Source organism: Aphelocoma coerulescens, chromosome 18 (assembly GCF_041296385.1).
Source record: "Aphelocoma coerulescens isolate FSJ_1873_10779 chromosome 18, UR_Acoe_1.0, whole genome shotgun sequence".
Classification (NCBI taxonomy): domain Eukaryota; kingdom Metazoa; phylum Chordata; class Aves; order Passeriformes; family Corvidae; genus Aphelocoma; species Aphelocoma coerulescens.
Genome location: NC_091031.1, coordinates 2925034 through 2944246, shown reverse-complemented (window position 1 = coordinate 2944246; position 19213 = coordinate 2925034). Strand labels below are relative to the sequence as shown.

The following is a 19213-nucleotide window of genomic DNA, read 5'->3' as shown; positions in this document are numbered from 1 at the left end:
TTTAAAAAAATAAAAATAAAAACTCAGAAAAAAACAAACCAGAAATCAACAGGTCAGATGTCTGCTCATCCACTGTATTTATAAATCTGGTTCTAGAGTTTGGAGCCAGGAGAAGTTGGTATAACTGTCACTGCCACTGTGGGGAAAAAATTGTGCACCCATGAGCAACAGGCTCACCTTTAAATATCTTTCTTAATGTCTGAAGAGAGATCAAGCACCATTATTTGCATTCACAAATAGCACCACAGGGTTAAAAATGAAAATAATTGAAGCAATGCTGTTAAGAAATGAGAACCAGACAAGAGCTAAATGGTAAGTTATGACAAAATATGGAGTTAAAAAGATGGCTTTCAGCAGGGCAAAGGCTGATATGATTAAAATTCAGGCTCGGTCATACGGCCCATATTTCAGCACACTTTACTCATGTCCTGTCATGTCAATTATAGCTGGGTAGTTGTTGGAGAAGTTTGCCTGGGTTTTTTAGGGTTTGGTGGGTTTTTAACCAACTGGTATTAATCTGAAATATGTTGAAGAAGCATTCACAGGTGGGTTTTTTTTGTTGTCTCTGTCTCCTCTTTCTTTTTCAAGTGTTTGTCCAAACACCCCTCCTTGTTCTGCAGCACCTGGGCCCACGCTGCCTTTTCTCAATTCCATAACTGCCAGGTTTTATCCTTTGGAGTGTATTCATAAGATCAAGACTCACAAAGTCATGGGGATGGTGGATAAGGTGAATGCTGAGGTTTTGCCAGTGGCAGAACAACTGTTGTAGTTATTTTTTCAATCGTTTCCCGAGCCTTTCTTCACTCTCCAAACAACCTGTAACACACTGGCTTTATCTTGTAATACACAATTGCTTATTATTTCAGCTTTATTAAATATTTTTAAAAGCCCAATTGAATCATGACCTCACTCCCTCCCTCTTTTACGAATACCTTGTGTCTTGAAAAAGGCTGATTGCTTGTAAGTACAGTGTTCTCTAATTTACCAATTTTACTTATCCTTACATTCCTGAGTACGAGATAATATTTGGAAAACATTGGCTGTTTTCCAGTATGGTGCTGACTGTAATGTGAGATTACTGGTGGAATTTTTTATTTTAACAGCTCGGCCAATTCATTCTTAGATTTGTTCAGGATTATTGAATGAGGTCTGGGTTCCTGGTCAGGTGTGACAGGAAGGATTCCCTGCTCCTGGGTCCCAGTCCCTGCAGCCATCCGTGCTGGTTTCACTGGGGCTCCCCCATGGCTTTGGTTGTGCAAACAGCAGTAACTGGTGTTTGTTCCTTGGAATTAGAAGTAGAAATTTCTCCTGTATCCACAAGCTCCACATTCTTACTTTGCTTTGGAGTTTCTGGGGTGATGCATCCTTTGCACAAAGACTCTCTCAAGTCCCCCAAACCCCAGAGTCAGCACAAGCCACTGCAAAAGGTGCCCCATGGAATGTGTCCATGACATCCCTGCTTGGGTCAGCACTGTAAAAAAACCAGATTTCCAAATAGCTTTATGTACAAAAAATGCTCAGTGATCAAGACCAAACTAATATAAAACATAATAATTGCGTATTTAAATTCTGGCACGATTTGAAAACACTGTTTACACTCATTTGCTCTTTCTTCATATCATTATAATAGAGAAGAGCTGCAGGTGGCTTTTTTCTTCTTTTTGGAGGAGAAGGAGTGTTTGGGAAATAGGGAAGGGGTAAAACAATGTTATTAGTCCTTCAGAGTCATTAATATGAAGAAAGAAAAGTGCTCCAAAATGACTTGCTTACAGCTGCAGAACATGTCACGGAGTAAAACCCACCTTCATTAAATGGGTGAGAAAGAATTCTAATTGTTTTGAAGTTCTTATGATCAGTCTGCATGTGCTTCATTGTAACGTGATACTAAAAAGCCTCAATTATGATTTGTATATTTTGGTGCCAGAAGGGTTTTTTTCTTATGCTAAATTATTAAGTTCTGTCAGCTGCTGGGCTGTCATATAGAGATACAGTAAATCACATTATATTTTGTCATGGATTACACAGAGCAATAAATTTGGGAACAGAGATCAAAGTAGTTTCACAATCACATCTGAGTGTAGGAGGGGTGTTTAACTTGTAGAAAATCTGATTTAGGTGAAACTGTTGCAGTTCTTGTGTGAATTTGAAATGAATTTGAATGTTTGCTTGAAAATGAATAAGGTACAAATCCCCAAAAGAGTTCTCCTGTATTTAGTTCAGAGGAGTTAGTTCTGACCTACAGCTGCAGGATGGAGAACAGATAAATAATTAAACATTGGGAATGCTAGGAGTCTTGCAATGCCTTATTTATGTTTTTAATTGCTTTGATGATTGAGCAATATATTTCATTTTCTTTTTAACTGGGCCTTTGCTGGACTTGGGAAGTTTCTCCTCAGTGCGTTCTGGCTCTGGGAAGTTGTCACTCTTTTCGGGAAGCTTGTCATATTTAAAACTACAAAATGTAATCCAGCATAATCTTGCTAGGGAGCACTGATGGCTTCAGATCACAGATTTCTTGGGGGATTTGGTCATATTTTCAGTGTCTGTCTTTCCAACTGTAGAAGCTTAACTTTTGTTGGGCTCTTGTCTGACGATGTCACTTCCTAATACTGATTTAACTTCGTGATACCGAGTTAATTTAGTGGTACTGAGTTAATTCAGGGATACAGAGTTTGTCCCTTTGTTCCCAGTTTCTCTTCTATTTGATAGCAAAGATTCTGTCTTAAAATGATACATAAATAGAACGTCTTTCTGCTCTTTGTCTTATTAATAAATGCTTGTTATTGCCACAAAATTCAACTTAAAACAGCAATGCAGAATCTAAAACCCAAAAATCTCATTCTTCTCCCTTTATAATTATTTCAGGAACCTTAAAGTGTCTCCTTGGCAAAAATCAAGGCGTATGAATTTAGCTGCTAAATAATGATAAAGTGCCTGGGTCTTGGCAATCTCCAGTTTCAGAAAGAATTGTGTTTTGTAAAGCTCAGATTAAATAGTCATAGGTCAGTGTCACATCTCAGGACTGTTGCCTTCTATTTGTGGAGGAAGCTTTAGCTTTGACTTGCATCTTCAAAGGTGTTTCACAGCCTCGTGGTTTCGCTGGGTGTCAGGTGTGTGGGTACCAGAAACATCTGGGCCTGAGTGATTCAGGAAACTTCTTTACATCAGAGTTGGGGAGAGGAGTGAGGTGCCTGCATAGCAGAGTGTCCGGTACTTCTCAGGGATAAAGGCAGCTTGTCAAAGGTCAGGTGATTCTTGTTGGGTGCATGTTTTCTTTGTTAAAGCTCTGAAAAAGAACATGCCACCACTTTTGATACAATGTCTAAAACCCTATTTAAATAATCATCTTTGTTTAGTTTCACAGAACAGAAGAAAACCAGGAAATATTAAAAAGGTAATCCAGGAATGTATTTGTGATTTAGGGACCCTAAAGTGGAGAGTGCTGCAGTCTCCCCATCTTGGCTAGGTTACTCTATCTCATTTGAGTGTTGAGCTGTAGGAAGAACTGTGCCATGACATAAAACCTGACCCAAAAGTTGGTGTGAATAGGAAGTTACTGAGGAATCTCGAACCCAGCTGCCCAGCGTGATGGATGGCAGATGAGAAGCAGTGGCATCTGTGATGATCATTTGAATATCTTCATTTGCAGGAATCTGTCACCACAAAGCACAACACTGATTTTGCCGACAGTCGTCTGATGATTGATGAGAGTAAATCAAACGAAAATCAGCCCTCTTTGCCTGTGCTGCCCATGATCCCAGCCCAGAGCTTATCACACCCAGCAATCTTTTGGCAAAATGTCCCAGAACAGCTTCAGATTAAACCACAATTCTCTGCCAGTCCTTTAAGTGCCTGATGCACTCACCAGTATTGTCTTCTGTGAAGGGTAGTTCAAGCATTAAACAACTGCATGTGGTAAACCCAGGCTGTTAATCTGGTTTTAAATCCTCGTCTTATATGCAAAGCTTGTATTTTAGGCCAGTTTGTTTTAAAATAACATGCCTGGCTGACAGCAATATTGACTGGAAATCAGCATCAGTGATGCTGGGGAATATTTAGATGCTCGGTAAATCCATGAAGGGAATAATGGTGTCCTGGTGTAAGGCTGGTGTAACTTGGGCATCAGCCACCCTGCAGCTGGAGTCCCACAGAAGACTTTCTGGGAGAGTTAAATGTCTGTATTTAGTTCCTCCACATAATTTCAGAATTATTAGAAATACTCTGTTGGTTTAAATGAAAAGTCTGGAATTTGGAGTTTTCCTAAGGCACAGTTTGCAGAAGCAGTTTCTCAGTGGGCCCCCATTAAGCACAGAATTGCAATGTGCTGCAGAAAGGCAATTCTCTGTGCAGGTACTGTCAGAGTCATTTCTATTCATTCCTGGGTTTTTCCCAATGAAAAGTACTTCACACATGAATGAGAGGATTTTTTCTCCTAAAGATGTATGTTTAATGAAAAAAAAATAAAAAGGAAAAGATTTGTAGACCTCCAAAAGTGAAATGTAAAATAGAATATTAATAGGATTTTGGGATTTCTATCATTCATTTTCAAAACCCTTGAAGTCATTTGGTACTTGACTAATTATTCTGTTAACATCATTTTGGGTATTCAACTATTTTTAATGGTCTTTTGGGTGGTTCAGATTACATATCTGAACTGGTGTGCTATTTTCACTGCTGAACAGAGATCCAGCTTTCATTTTTGTCTGATTGGTGGGGAGAGCAGGAGAAAGAACAGGAGTGTTGGTGTAGGAAGTCACCCACTGTCAGTATTAGAAGCACATAAGGAAAATGCATTTTTCCGGCTTTGAGTCCGAATGGAATTTTTATGTACAATCAGATGAACTTTAAAGGTGATCTGCTGATCTCTGAAGTTTAAACAGATATTATACAGAGGGTTTTAACATACTTCTTAACAAAGATTGCCACCGTTAGCTGTTCTGAAGGTCATTTTCTTCTGACATCTATCAAATTGCACAAACTTGAATTTTGGTACAAAGCATAATGCTGTCAAACTTAAAATAGAAATATTCCAGAATGTGGAGTGGTGTGTTGTTTTTTGAGGTAAATGGGCCCCATTTACATTAGTTCTTTGATGTTAAATTCCTTGCTGCACATCAGAGAACAGTTGCTTCTTCCCTGGAGCAAGTTTTCTTTCTTCTTCTTCCCCCACCCTTTGATTTTTTCCTCCTTTTTGTCTTCTTCTTTTTTTTTTTTTTTAAGTTTGCTTACACTTTTATCTAACTAATTATGGAGGATCAGCTTATGGATGGCCACTTTTAGCTAGTTGCAGGCATTCTGAAAAATGGTTTTTTCATATCTAGTACCCTAAGCAGAAAAGTTCTTAAATCTGCTACTTCTCTATCAGTGAATATGGTGGGATGTGTGTGTATATATAAAACTCTAGTTATGAGAGCTGTTTCCAAAGCTGGAAGATAGAGAAACATGGAATTATTTAGGTTGGAAAAGACCTCTAAGGTCATCGAGTCCAACCATAAACTCAACATTGCCAAGCCCATCACTAAACCATGATTTTTTGTGTTGGAAGGGACCTTAAAGCCCATCCAGTGCCACCCCTGCCATGGGCAGGGACACCTTCCACTATCCCAGGGTGCTCCAAGCCCTGTCCAACCTGGCCTTGGGCACTGCCAGGGATCCAGGGGCAGGCACAGCTTCTCTGGGCACCCTGTGCCAGGGCCTCCCCACCCTCCCAGGGAAGGATTTCTTCCCAGTATCTAATACTGTGCACAGATTTGTAATGTTCCAAAGATTCTCAACAGCTTCATTTTTGATAAACATCCAAGACTTCCCAAATGCCTCCATGGATGTTGCTGGAGGATGGAATTGTCCTTGTGGCTGCCAACCCCAAAGTGCAGCTGGAGCAGATGGACCCGGGAGTGACCTCGGGGCTGTTTAGGGCTTGTGCTCCATTGAGTGGAACTGGAACTAAAAATTCCCTCTGATACACCTCATACCTTAAAAATAGCTTATAAATACTTTGTAATTAGGGTAGGACATGGTGTGCTTTTGTGGTGTGGTCCTGTCATAGATCCTGTGCTCTTCTACTGATGCTGTTCTGTTTCATGAAAGGCGAAAGGGAAAATGGGGCTGTGTTAGAAGAGCAGCCATTAATTCAGACACCACATCTGTAGTGCTAATAACAGTTTTAATTTTTATGTGAAATGTTTTGTTGAAGTCGATGCAGTTTTGCTCGGCAGCCACAATATGATGCTTGAGGCTTGTGAAGGAATTATAGTTGGTTTTTAAAACCAATTAACTGCAACAAGGACATAATCTTTTTAATGCAAAAGTCCTCGCTCTGTAATGTAAAATAACTGCATGTAAACTTGTCATAATCAGATAATTTTAGCTAAAATATATATTAACTGTGTGAAACTAAACAGGAGTTAGTTTTTGAATTAGTGGAATTCCTCTGCAGCTTATCCAATTTAAACCTTTTTCATTATAAAAATGGATATTCCGATTTATATTTCTGACAAGCTTCTGCCAAGTGGGAATTTCAGTAGCCACCTCTTGCACATGGAAAACTGGTTTCAGACCATTAACTCTATTTGCAGTACTGCCCATTGCTATAAAAAGAGCCCAACTTTAATGAATACTGGCTGAGCCTCCAAATGTTCACCTTCCACTTGAATTCTTATTCATTATGTTTCTGACATAGCATGTAACCTGAAAAGGAGGGAATGCCCTTAAAATAATTCAGAAACAGCTCGTGCTTCCTCCAGCACGTGAACCCAGCAGCCAGATGGAAAAGAAAGAGCCCAGGAAACTGCTGTGTGTGCACAGGCCAGTGTGAACCTTCTCCTTGTGGAGATAAATGTGACATAAATCTCCCCCTGATGTTCCCTGCACACAGCTCTGTGTGCATTTACTCATTCCTTAAAACAAAAAGGAGTTAAAAGGCATTTTTTTGTGTGTAGCAGTGCTACCTCTGCCCCAGGGAAGGTGATTTGTGTCTCCCTTGCTTGCAAAGCAACAGCCTATATAAAGAGGTATTAAATTAGTTTTAGTTGCAGGTATTAAGAAAGGAGAAGCTTCATATTTCTGCAGTTAAAAGATGGCAGTGGAAAAGAGGGTGCCCAGGCAGCCCCATGAGTTGGATCTTTTCAGCTGAGCAGTGCTGTAAATTGTGGTCTCTGCCTTCATCAGAGCTGCTTGTGTGGTTTGTGATGATGCAAGGGCTGTTGGGTGTTACAGACCTCAAGGAAAAGCTGAAGTCAGCAGGAGCCACAGAATCATGGAATGGTTTGGGTTGCCCATCTAGTCCCACCCCTGCCATGGGCAGGGACACCTTCCCTTATCCCAGGCTGCTTCAAGCCCTGTCCAACCTGGCCTTGGACACTTCCAGGGATTCAGGGGCGGGCACAGCTTCTCCATGCACCCTGTGCCAGGGCCTCACAATCCTCCCAGGGAACAATTCCTTCCCAATATCCCATCCATCCCTGCCCTCTGGCAGTGGGAAGCCATCCCCCCTTTTCCTATCACCCTTGTTAAAAGTCCCTCTCCAGCCTTCCTGTAAGACTCTCTAAGGTACTGGCAGGGAGTGTCCATGGTTTTTGGTGCCACCGGGCCAATGTCACCAGTTTTAGACAACCTGAGCCCTTCTAGATGTGCTCATGCCATCTCCAGTGGAAGCTTTGGTAGCTCAGTACTCTCAAATTCAGACCCCTCCATTAGGGATGTTTGGGACTGGAAGTAAATGCAAAAATTTATGGTTTGTTGGTGACCAGGAGACAAAGCTTATAAATATTTTGCTAACTGGAAGTTGTTAAAGCCATTATAAAATAAAATGTTGCAATTCCTTTTAAGTAAACTGGTAGGATGTCCATTCTTTGCTTTTTGTTAGGAGTAAAACACTGAAATTCGGCATATCTTTCTTTTGGATCACCTCTGTCCTGTCTCTCAGAGGTCAGCCTGATTCCACTCAGTGTGAACAAACAAATTCTAATTTGTTTATGGAAGTCATGAGTGGTTTTTTATTATTATTGGGATTTCTTCTGTGGGTTCAGGAGTTTATAAAGCTGCTTCTATGAAAGATGAGTACTTTTACCCCAGGCAAGTTGAGCGAGAGCAGCTGTAACATGATCTGTGCAGTGCCTTGCTGACGAGTCCCTCTCCCTTTCTGGGAGTAACAGTAATTTATGCTGTTGCTGTAATTTATTTTTTACTTTTTTTCTCTAAAGATAAACTGGCAGTTTCAGTCACTTTATGACATGCAGGGGTGGTAAAACATCATCTGAAACTAGGCTGCAGTACAATGGAACGAGTGTTAATGTGGGTCAGCCTGAGTACAAGGAGAAACAGAGCATGGACAGAGCTCCCTGGGATAACTGGTGCTGTGTCACCACTCCTTTTATTTATGCACCCCCACCATGGGCCCTTACAGTGTTTGTGGTTCACTTTTGAGTGATAAATGTAGGAAAAGTGAAATTTAATTTGTCTGGGGCTCCAGAATTCTTCTAGATGTGTTTTAAACCAGTGTGTATTGCCATTATCTCTGTTTATTACTAAACCATAATGTTATCTCAAAAATGATGCACAAATTTGATAATTGGTTTTGATTAATGTTTTTAGTAGATTCCTTAATACCAACAAACAGATGGAGACATCCGTATGTTTCATAATTTTGGCATTTGAAGGAATTCAGGATCTGAAATTGCAATTTCGTGTAAAGTTTAGGATTACTTTGAACTGGCTGTAATATTCTTACACTGAGCTGCACCTTACAGAACTGCCCGGATTGCCGAAGATGATTCCAGCCCTACCATGACGATCCGAAAACGCTCTGCAGCTCTAAGCTCCTCAATTTATAGCCCAATAAAATCAATAAGACTCTTTGCCTGCCTGAAATCCCTGGTGTTTGCTGAAATGGAGTCTGAGCCTTGCAGCTGGATCCACGTAGGGTTCAGAGGCTTTGGGGGCCCCTGTGGTTTCTGTGGTCCCCCCAAAGAGGTGCTGGCGGGAGCTGGTGTTTGGGCACTGGATGCGGTGCCGTAAAACTCAGGACGACAGATCAAAGGTTTGAGCAGGAGGTCAGATAGATTTTAAAAACTTAATCAGCTTAAATTTGCTTCAGAACTCAGCTGCATGATATTCTGTCCCCTCTAAGAAAATATTTGTCTTAGACACCTGTCCTGAAGTTTGAGAGCCAAGAACACGAGAGCACCGAGCAGTTCACCTGAGGACAGCATTGTGGGGCTGGGCTGGGCTGGTTTCTGCAAGAAAAATACAAACCTGGTTTCTCTCCTGAAATGAAATCACATTTATTTTTTATTAATATCACTACTATCAAATTATTTCTGAACTTAAATTATTTGAGGAAAAAAAAACCTTAAGAGCTATTTATCCTGGGGTTATAGAAATATTTGCTTGTTGGATTCTGATATGACCAAGCAGCCTTGTTTTCAGTTCTTTAGCTCTGAGTTGTGAAAAAAAAATGCTGCGGTGAGGAAAGAGCTGTATGTCCAAGCTGGTTCAGCTGCATCTTGGGTGGATTTTCAGTGTAATCCCCACCTTTCCCTAGGAAGGGATGAGGAATGGGACAAAGGACAGTTACAGAACTGAGAGGTGAAGCTGTGTCCCCCATGTCACACTGTACCCTGGCAGCCTCTGTTTGGTCTTTCTCCTCAGTTTTTCCCCTCTGTTCAGAAACAAACTCATCCTGATAAACTCATTTGTGTGTGTTGCCTCCTTCCCCTGCCACACAGACACACACACACACAGACACACACACACACAGACACACACACACACTCATTCTCTCATTTTTTTTCTTTTTTTAATCTGCAGAACTCTTTATGTTTTTCTAATAATTGGCAGCAGAGGTACAATTTCTCCCCTCTTTTAAGTGATGAATAGTTGGCCCGAGATCAAAGCCCAGCCCTGGCGGTTTTTTGGCTGCCACAAAAGGGCGTTGGGGCTGGCGCGGGGCCGGCGCTCAGTGATAGGCATGTGGAGGAGGTGCCAAGCCCAGGGCCCGGTGGCAAAGTGTCTGTACACGTCCTCTGTCTGAGCTAACGGGGTTGTCTTTTGTGTGTGTTCCAGGCCAAGAGCCAGCTGAAGCAGACGGAGGAGGAGTACAGCCAGAAACTGGCCAAGTCCTCGCAGGTAGGTGGCCAGGAGACAGAGAGCTCAGGTGAACCTGTTCCACTTGGAGACTTGATGAAAAGTGGAGTTACTTCTGCTCTTAAGTCTTGACAACCGAGAGAAGTCGTAACCCAAATGTTACCAAATCAAACATCCAGTGTATTCTTGCAGATTTTAACCAAAACCACAGAGCTTTAAGCTGGCTGGAAAATACAGGTGGGTTTTTTTGAGTTCTGAATTTCATCTTTTTCATCTACATTGTCATCTCTCGAGGACCCAAGAGGACCGAGTCCTCCTTCAGCCCATGGGAAGGAAGGTGAGGTGCTCCAGCAGCCAGCACTGCTCATAGAACCAGAGACAGGTGCACAGCCAGGACTTACATTTCATGTTAAAGGTGGTGTCACCCAAGGTTTCTTCATCTTTATCATTGATCCCAACTAGTTCTGCATTTCTGCCCAAAACAACACCTTGAGGAATGTCAGTGTCCTGGAGGCAGACTGGTTTTGACTTGAGTTTTTGTTCTTCAGAGAACTCAGAAGATGAAAATGAGTGTTGAATTTACATATATACTTAAAAATAGTAAGACAGGATGATTTTTACATACTTCAGCTTTCAGTTTGACTGACAGGTGGTACTGAAGTGTGAAAAATGATGGAGATGCAACCAGAAGTTAAGCTTTTAATAAGAAGAAAATTGCCATGAGGATTTGTGTGGAAGTGTCATTCTCCTCATTGCTCGCAGCCACAGCAGAATGTCTGCCTTGCATTGCAAAGTGTGTTTGCAGCCAGTAGTCCAATAATAGTCTTGTAAAATCAATAAAAACACTACAAAGAAGAGTTTAGCAGCCTCTAAACTAGATAGAAGTGATCAGTGAGACAATAACAAGAAACTGCAAACTTTACTGTTATACCAACACTTCAAAAATATTTAAAACTCTTGATTTCAGCTTTTCAGCTCCTTTGAGTCTCATTCTCTGTAACACTTGTCCAAAATTGTGACTTCAGTTGTTTTGGTGACATTTATTGGCTGTCACTTTTTCACACTGCATTTATCAGAATCATTGGTAAATGTCTTTATATTCTAAAATCTAATGTGTATTTTTACACATTTATGTGCATGCAGAGAGGTTTTAGAGTCTCCATCCTTGGAGATTCTTAAAACCTGGACTGGGCTGATCCTGAACAACCAGCTCTGGGTGATACTTCTTTAAACTGGTCTGTTCCACCCTCACCAATTCCATGATTCTGTGGTAAATCAGAGAGAATGTTCTCTTTCCTAAATACCTTTTCAGTAACATTAAATTAGTAATTTAGTCGTTTTTGAGAGCCTTATTTATAAAGAAAGAAAAGAAGAGACAACAACAAAAAAACTTCTTGTTTTTTATCTTTCCATCTGAACCTGAAATGCAGGAAATGGTTAAAGCTCAAAAAGTAACATTTAATCCGCATCAGACCTGAAGGAAGAAATCCTTTCCATTGCTACCTCTGTTTATCTTTTGTCATCACACACATGGGAGTGGAATCAAGGCAGCCTATCCACGCCAGACACAATCCAGTGTCAATACAAAAATGGATCTTGGTCCATTTTTAAAAAGACAGTTGGAATAATTGAAGCATTTCTGAATTTTTAAGCAAGGGATGAGGGAAATTGCTTTAACTGTTGCAGCGGGAACGTGTAGGTAGTGTAGGGCAAGGTAAGAACTCTTTAACCTAAATGTCATAATAAATTTTGTCAGACTGACATTTATTGGCCTGCAGAATAGTCTCAAGATGGAAAAATCTGGGGACGTGTTTTGTATTAAGGTGGTTTTGCTGTAGCTGGGACATTTTATTGGGGAGAGCTAGACCCAGTTCCTCAGCACTTTCTGGGGCAGACACAACACATCCATCATCTGTCAGGGCTGTTTGGCTCAATAAAGCAGTTTCACCCTGATGTCTGAATTTCTTTACTTGTGTGGGTTTAAATCAAATCCCCCAAGTTACTTGGACATAGTTGGGTTTGGGGTTTTTTTGTAGCTTGCTATTAATAATTGGTCGATTGCAACTTTTCTTGTGGTCACGTTGCTGACAACATCTGTCTAATCTTACTCTCTGTGGCCTCTTGGAACATTCACTTTTAACACCCACACAGAGAAGATACTTCAAGAAATTTCATCTGAAGTTTATACAAAGTAAATAGAAATTTTTGCTCTGAAAGGTACTGCACAAAGCAGATCTTTCTTCATCAATTCCTGCTGAAATTTCCTTGCATGCATTGCAGAACTCCTGTGCTAGACCAGGGTCTTAACCCAGTAAAGGCTTTAAATCTCAGGTTTGTGTTATATTGAGGAGTTTGTTACTTTGTTTGCTTTTAAAGTAACAAAATGGGACACAAAATTCTATAGGTTTGCATGGCTTCAAGTTGTTATCTTAATAATTTATATGATCCATTGCTTTCTTCTGCTTTCTCCTGCACACCAGGTAAAACCACATTTCTGCAAATTATCTGTCTGCTAAACAATGACCTAAACTGCAAACCCAGAGACACTGCTTAATTCTGGCTAGAGTTACACCCTGTCCATATAATCTCTAAACTTTGGCATAGTGGTCTCAAAAAACCTTCCTTTTAGTGGGTATTATCTTTTTAAAGATGTATTTTTTTTTTTAGAAAAGCAATACAGAAATACAAAGATAGGTTTTACACAGAATCTGGGTTACTTCCTGGGATTTTCAGGTAGGTAGAGAAATAAATTTACTACAGGGTTTTAGTCAGGCCTTTTCCCCTTTCTCACTGATATTAATACTTTCATTTGTAGTACATTTCTTCTTACACTAGTCCTGGCCTATTATTAGGGGGTTTTTAACTGTTTTTTTTCCTAAATAACCATGTAATTAATGTAGTTAAATGTTTCTCTACCAGTAAGGAGGCCAGGCAAATACTGGACTGCCTGTGTGCTAAAGTGCTTTTAGAATTAGACTGTAATACGCTGCTACAGCAGCTTAACCTTAAGCTTGAATATATACATTAAAGTCAGTGACTCTCCCACATATTTAAGTGCTTTGCTGGGTGATGACATGTCAGTATAAAATTCTGTAAATATGCCTGAAGGATCAAGGTTAGTTACGACTTTGCCCAGTGATGAAAAAGGTAGAACAAATACAATTCAACAAATCACGAGTGAATCACCTAAAAGGTCTAGATGGAGGTCCTAGATGTGGAGTCAGGTCCCCACTGTATTGCTCAGCAAAATTTGCTCCTTTCAGCAGCTCAGAAATTTCACTGTCAAGTTTAAATTTCAGTCCAGTGTGTGAACGTGGGTGTTTTTCTTCTCAGCAGTATCAAGCTGTAAAATTTCCTCCTGGAAGAGGAGCACCACCAGCCCAATGTAAACTCACACTCCTGCTTTCGGAGCGGTGGGAGACGGGGAACAGGCTTGAGTATGAAGATCACAGATGTGCTTTGTTCTCATAAGTAAATATTTTGGAATGTCTTAGTGGAAAACACTTCCAAATATTTTGTGTTCAGCGATTCTTGTCATTTAGAGCCTTGCTCTATTCCTTTTCTCTGCGTGGGATTTCATGCCCTGCTAGCGTGCAGTGTGCTAATTTCAAACATCCAGCTTGCACAGCAGAGCTTGCCAGTGCCATGTTTATATAAAAAAACATGCAAAATACATGTCTTTTACTGAGGGGAGCTTTAACATGCTGCTTTCTTTTCAGGAGATAGCTGAACTGAAGACAACCATTTCCTCCCTGACAGAGGAGAACAGCCGGCAGCAGCTTGCGGCGGAGCAGCGGCTCCAGGAAGTTGCACAGAAGTTGGAAGATGAGAAGCAGCAGCTGATGACAGATAGTGACAGAGCAATCAAGGTAATCTGGGGATTTCAGTCGCTGATGCCTGGGTGAGGGTAATTAAAAGTTCTGAATGCAGGAATGGTTCCTGTTCACACAGTGCTCACCCAGACATCCCCAGCCCTTGGCTTTGATGGAGCTGATGACTCAGGCTCCCTTTCCTCTAGCTGATCCTATGCCTGCATAAAACGCCTGGATTTGGCAAATCTAATCCATCCACGTCAGTCAAATACTTGAATCTTTCCTGTTCTCTTTCTTTTTGTACTGGCCCTGATGTTTTAGTGTATTTTCAGCACCTTTATACTGTGCTTCAGGGCTTGAAAGAGAGGAAAGGTGAAAAGAGTGAGAGAGAGTGAGGCAGCAGCATGGCCTGGGCTGCAGCCTGGTTTTCACAAACCTTCCCAATTTTCATGTTTAAGGCTGCATTAAAGGAAAGTTTGTCCTTACCCTCCACTGAAAAATATAAGCAAAGTCTATGCTGAGTGTTAATGGAATAAAGTGTTTGTTAACTATAGTTTTGTTGGTTGGATTTATACATATTTTGCATTAGAATTGCATTCTTTGGCCTTTTTCATTAAGACTGAATAGCCAGATTCTGTTCTTGCTGTTTTGACACCTTGACTCGAAGTGGCTGCAGAGAATCCCACCTGTGGAAGTGAGCAGAATTAGTTTGTAAACATTTTTTTCTCAGAGTAGTAAAGAGCAATGGAAAAATTTTGAAACTCATGTAATCTGCTCGTGTTGGCAATGAAAATGCCTCATGAGAGGTTGTCTAGATGAAGGAAATTCCTTTTCCTTTGTAAAGACATTTACTCGTACCAAAGAATTACATTATTAAATGTAAAAACTCATGAAAAAATCAACTCCTACAGTTTACCTAACTTTTTGTGCCTAAGAGATACCATGGAAGGTTTTAAATGTTGGAAATCTGTTGGATTGTAGTACAGTTAATGCTGCCCTCTATATTGGAATGACTTGCATTAGGTTGTCATTACTGTCCCTTCATCTGCATTGTGCTTTTCCATTTCTTTCATCAATTTTTTAATGATAATTTTTTTCTTAAGGAAAAAATCTCCCTACATTTGTGTGTTTGTTGAGGAAAAGAATTTTCTTTCTGATCATTCTTTGAAAGATGTAACTATAAAAACATTGGCTCTAATCTGTTACCCAAATGGAACCACCACAGATAGGTTATTTTATCACCAGGCTCTGCAGATAGAACACAGGTAAATCACATTATTTTCAGGTCCAAGTGAATTTTTACCACTTAGGAACATGGACTGTTTGTAGTTCACTTTTCCAGTGGCCACCAAGATCTGCAGTGGAATCATCTTCCACAGAGTCAGAAACACAGTGTAATTCAAGTTATCATGGTACCTTCTTGAGTTACATGTTGGAAAAACATGGTTTAGACTCTTCAGCAGCTTTTTTTCTTCGGGTGCAAATTCTACTGTTGAATTTCTGGATTGACTTAAGTTACATTCAATGGAATAATTCAGCTGTTGGCAACACCAGTTTTTGAACACTAATGATTATAGGTGGTATAAAACCCTTCTGCATGTAAATCTGTGTTCAGCTATTATAAACTTAATTTTGATGTTATTACCTCACAATATAATGAAATCCATAAAAACCACAGGGAAATTCTGCACAGGATTTCTGAGCAGTGTCCCAGAGAGTTTTTAGCACTGGTGCTGGGAGTATGTTTTAAAAGATTTTGTCAACTTGGAGAAGAAATTGGAAGAGCTGTTTTGCTTGCAGTTCTTGAATTTTGTTTAGGATCATTAATACTGTACTTTTTTTTAAAAAATCTTCCTTTGAAACCACTGATTTAATGGAAATTTACTGAAATCCGGATACCCAAGCAGAAAATTCCTAGGAAGCTAAAATGCTATGTATACTTCTGGAAACAGAAAAAGGTGGTTTTAATGTTTGATCACTTAGTATTTTTAAGAACCACACATATTTCTCGGCAAGCATATGCAGAAATACTTTGCTTTTTATTGGCCTGGGGGAAAAAAAAGGTTTTGGTGAAAGTGGAATTCTGGATGTCCTGGAGATGGGGAACAACATCTAACCTAGGGTAAGCTGAAGACCTCTAGGGATGATTAAAGAAACATTCTACAAACAAAGCAATTCTTAATATGGTGTAAGCCTTCGAGGAGACTCAGTGTGGTAAAAGCTATTGAAAATACTATCATTAAAAAACAGCCTTTGCTAAATATAACATTGATTTAAACTAACATTGAGGAACAGATTGCAATTTCCTCTATTGGTATTGGGTGGCTTCCTGTAAGACCTTCCAATTATTATTTCCTTTCAAAGGGAGAAATACATTTTTACAGAAACCAACTGGCTCTCAGAGAAGTTTTGGATTTAGACAGTAAAGTGATATCCAGATGTGGATGCCATAATACATGATTTTGATGTTAATTCAAATTCCTGACTCTCTTTGCTAGTAAAAGATTTCTGATTTGTTATTATTGCACAATTGCATCCATCTCCTTCAACTCAATATTTTTTAAGGTAGTATCTTAAATATTAGTCAAGAAGAATAAATGAAATTTTCAAGAACATTTTGCTTCTTTTGATGATGTAAAAACCCAATTTGAACAACGCTTTTGGCTTCAGTGGCCTCAGTTTGGGTCAGTTTGAGACAAATGCTTGAAGGCCTTGGCACTTGTGTTAGGCCGTGGTTGGTCTGGCCTAAGGGCAAGCCGAACTTGTTATCACTCGTAAAATCAGGATAAAACTTCGGCTCATCACATTCCTCTCTTGTGGCTTGTAGGGTGACCACTTTGAGTGCCGTGGAGTAGCAATGTCTCGTGGCAGAGCCCAAAGCAGCTGAGGTCTGACCCCAAAAACCCAGCTCACCCTTCAGTGCCATGGAGATGTCTGTGCTTTGAGCTTACCAGGACTTAAATTCTTTGGAGCAGAGCCCAGGGACACTGAGCTGGGGCTGAGGGGACAAATCAGCAGAGCTCCCCTGGTCACTGTGCTGTGCCTCACCTGTGCTCACCCCAGAGGTCAGGAACCACTGCCTTGGGCCCCAGGATCAGTTGGGATCAGAGCTGTGCTAATGCCCTGCAGATGTTTGGAAAAGCTGCCTGAACTGCCACGTCTCTTACCCCTTTGTGATGCTTCAGACTGGGGCTGCAGTGGGCACCCTCCAGTGAGGGGCTGGGAGCTGAACTCCTGGGAATGTCTGTGCAGGAGCTTCCCTGGGCACTCAAGTGTGGGCTAAACTTTTTTTTATAAGTTATGTTTCTTGCATCGCTGTCGTGACTAACCCACAGCAGCCTGGAGCTTGGTAATTCCAATGGTCAGAGCATTTACCAAACTTCTCTGCTGCTTTTGGTTACTGGACTGGGCAGAACAAGAAGTTGGTGGCATTGTAAAGATACCTGGAGGTTATTTATGAAATCCCAGCCTTAGTTGTTTAGGCTTAGTTGTTTACTTTTTTATGAAATCCTTTTGGATTCTGGGATTAAAAGTACAAAACATTTCCTGGGATTGGAACTGCAGAACATGTTCAGAGCATTTTAATGCTGAAGTTGATGGCCAAGTGGGGACTCCACATCAAAAAGTAGATTCTGGAAAGAAATGGATGATGGAGAGCATACAGCAACAAACCCACAACAGAAAAGGGGGGAAATGATGCTTTTTTTGCCAGATGAACCACAATTGTTGTTTGATTCCTGTTACAGATTCCAGGATTCTGTTATATCCTTGAATTAACACCAAAATTTCATTAGCAAAGCATGGTTGGAAGATGACATATGTCAACACTTTGTATGTCAGCCAGCTTATGATCAGATTAATTCTGTTAATAAATAAGACTTAAAAGATTTCTAGGAAAGAATGGCCTATAATAATGTTCCTCTTCATGTGAAAAATTTTGAAACAGTTGTTTTTTCATTGTTATGTTCGAAAATGTTGAGAGGGGAAAAAAAAGTTGAAGTGTTTTATGTTTTATAGCCATAGCAGAACAAAGGGGAAAACTTCTGGGTTTAAATTGTCTGGGCCCTTGTGGGCATTGAGTATGCCTGACATCCTCTATATTTGTTAGATGCTGTTGTATCTTGGAGCCAAAGGATCATTTCTTCTGCTAAATATTGAGGGTTTTATCAACACAGTGAATATCATCCATGCAACTATAAGTCATACCAAATTTCTCTATCAAAAAACCTGTGGTTTTAAAAATTTGATGCGCAAGCTAATTTTGCTTGTAGTTCTGTTTCATTATCAGCCACGTTTATTAGCACATTCCACTTGTAACTAGGAATAATATTCTTTATGAAAAGGAAAAGCACATTAGATCTCTGGGAACATGAACTGAGTAACTGCAGCCCTGCAGAGATACTTAGTTTTTGTCCTCAAAACACCTTTTGGAACACCAGCATTGCACTCTGCAAGAGCCAGGGTTGGAGTTGGTAAGAAATAAATAATTCTAATTGATTGGTTAAAAGTCCCAAGCAAAGGTAAATCTAAGTGGTTTAAATGCCCTTAATTAGTGCTTGTTAAGGGAGAGCGGCATCTGAGAGCACAGAACCTAAGCTGCCCTGATCTGGAGAAGAAGCTTTTTTGGTCCTGTTTTAAGAGTGAGACAGAGGAGGGCAGAGCCTTGACTTCACCCAAGGTTTGTGGCAAAGGTGGAAATTAAGACTGTAATGACTGGTGGTTCAGAAGTCTGTGATCTTGTGAAACTGATAGCACAGAGGGCATTAATTAGGGGGAAAAAACCCTGAAATCTTGGTGTAAACTCTAAATGAAAATCTAAAACTCTTAGGATAAAGACATATATTGTGTCAAGGGCTTTTTGGTAAGGGAGTCTTGACTTGCTTTATTCCCCAGGATACACTGAGGTGGCAGAATTAACTCCTACAACCTCAACCACTAACTCAGAACAAACTTTTGTCAACAGACCCACATTATTGATAAGATTTTTAAAGTATTTTATTGCATTTTCTATTTTAACTTGGATGAAGGTCTTTTGGTCTTTTTTTTTTTTTTTTAAACCAGCAATGTCTGTAAAAAGAAGGTCAGCATGTCCCTATTGGCACTGGCTCATGTCTTGTAAGACATCTGGTCAGAACCTGCCCCACTGTTGGTGGGGCTTCTGTGGCCACAGCTGTGCCAAATTCTGTCAGTCACTGCAGAGCCTTGAAGATGTGAGTGTCACAAAGTTCTCCAGAGGGACTTCAAATCCTTCTAATTGCCTTTGTGGCCAAACATTACCATGATAAACCATTTGGCATGGTGAAAGAAAGACTTGTAAG

The 19213-nt window shown here is 40.3% G+C and overlaps 1 protein-coding gene across 5 annotated transcripts in view; it reads left to right on the top strand.

The window, feature by feature from the left end:
- CEP112 (centrosomal protein 112) overlaps nucleotides 1-19213 on the top strand; it is a 159582-nt gene that overhangs the window by 105131 nt on the left and 35238 nt on the right. For 4 of the 5 annotated variants that reach the window (XM_069032391.1, XM_069032389.1, XM_069032390.1 and 1 more), the window contains 2 exons: nucleotides 10063-10125; nucleotides 13803-13952. In XM_069032391.1, the coding sequence (XP_068888492.1) occupies nucleotides 10063-10125; nucleotides 13803-13952 (213 nt within the window). Of the gene's footprint in view, nucleotides 1-8747; nucleotides 8813-10062; nucleotides 10126-13802; nucleotides 13953-19213 lie in introns of those variants that run through there. The other variant, XM_069032393.1, reaches the window with a different exon arrangement.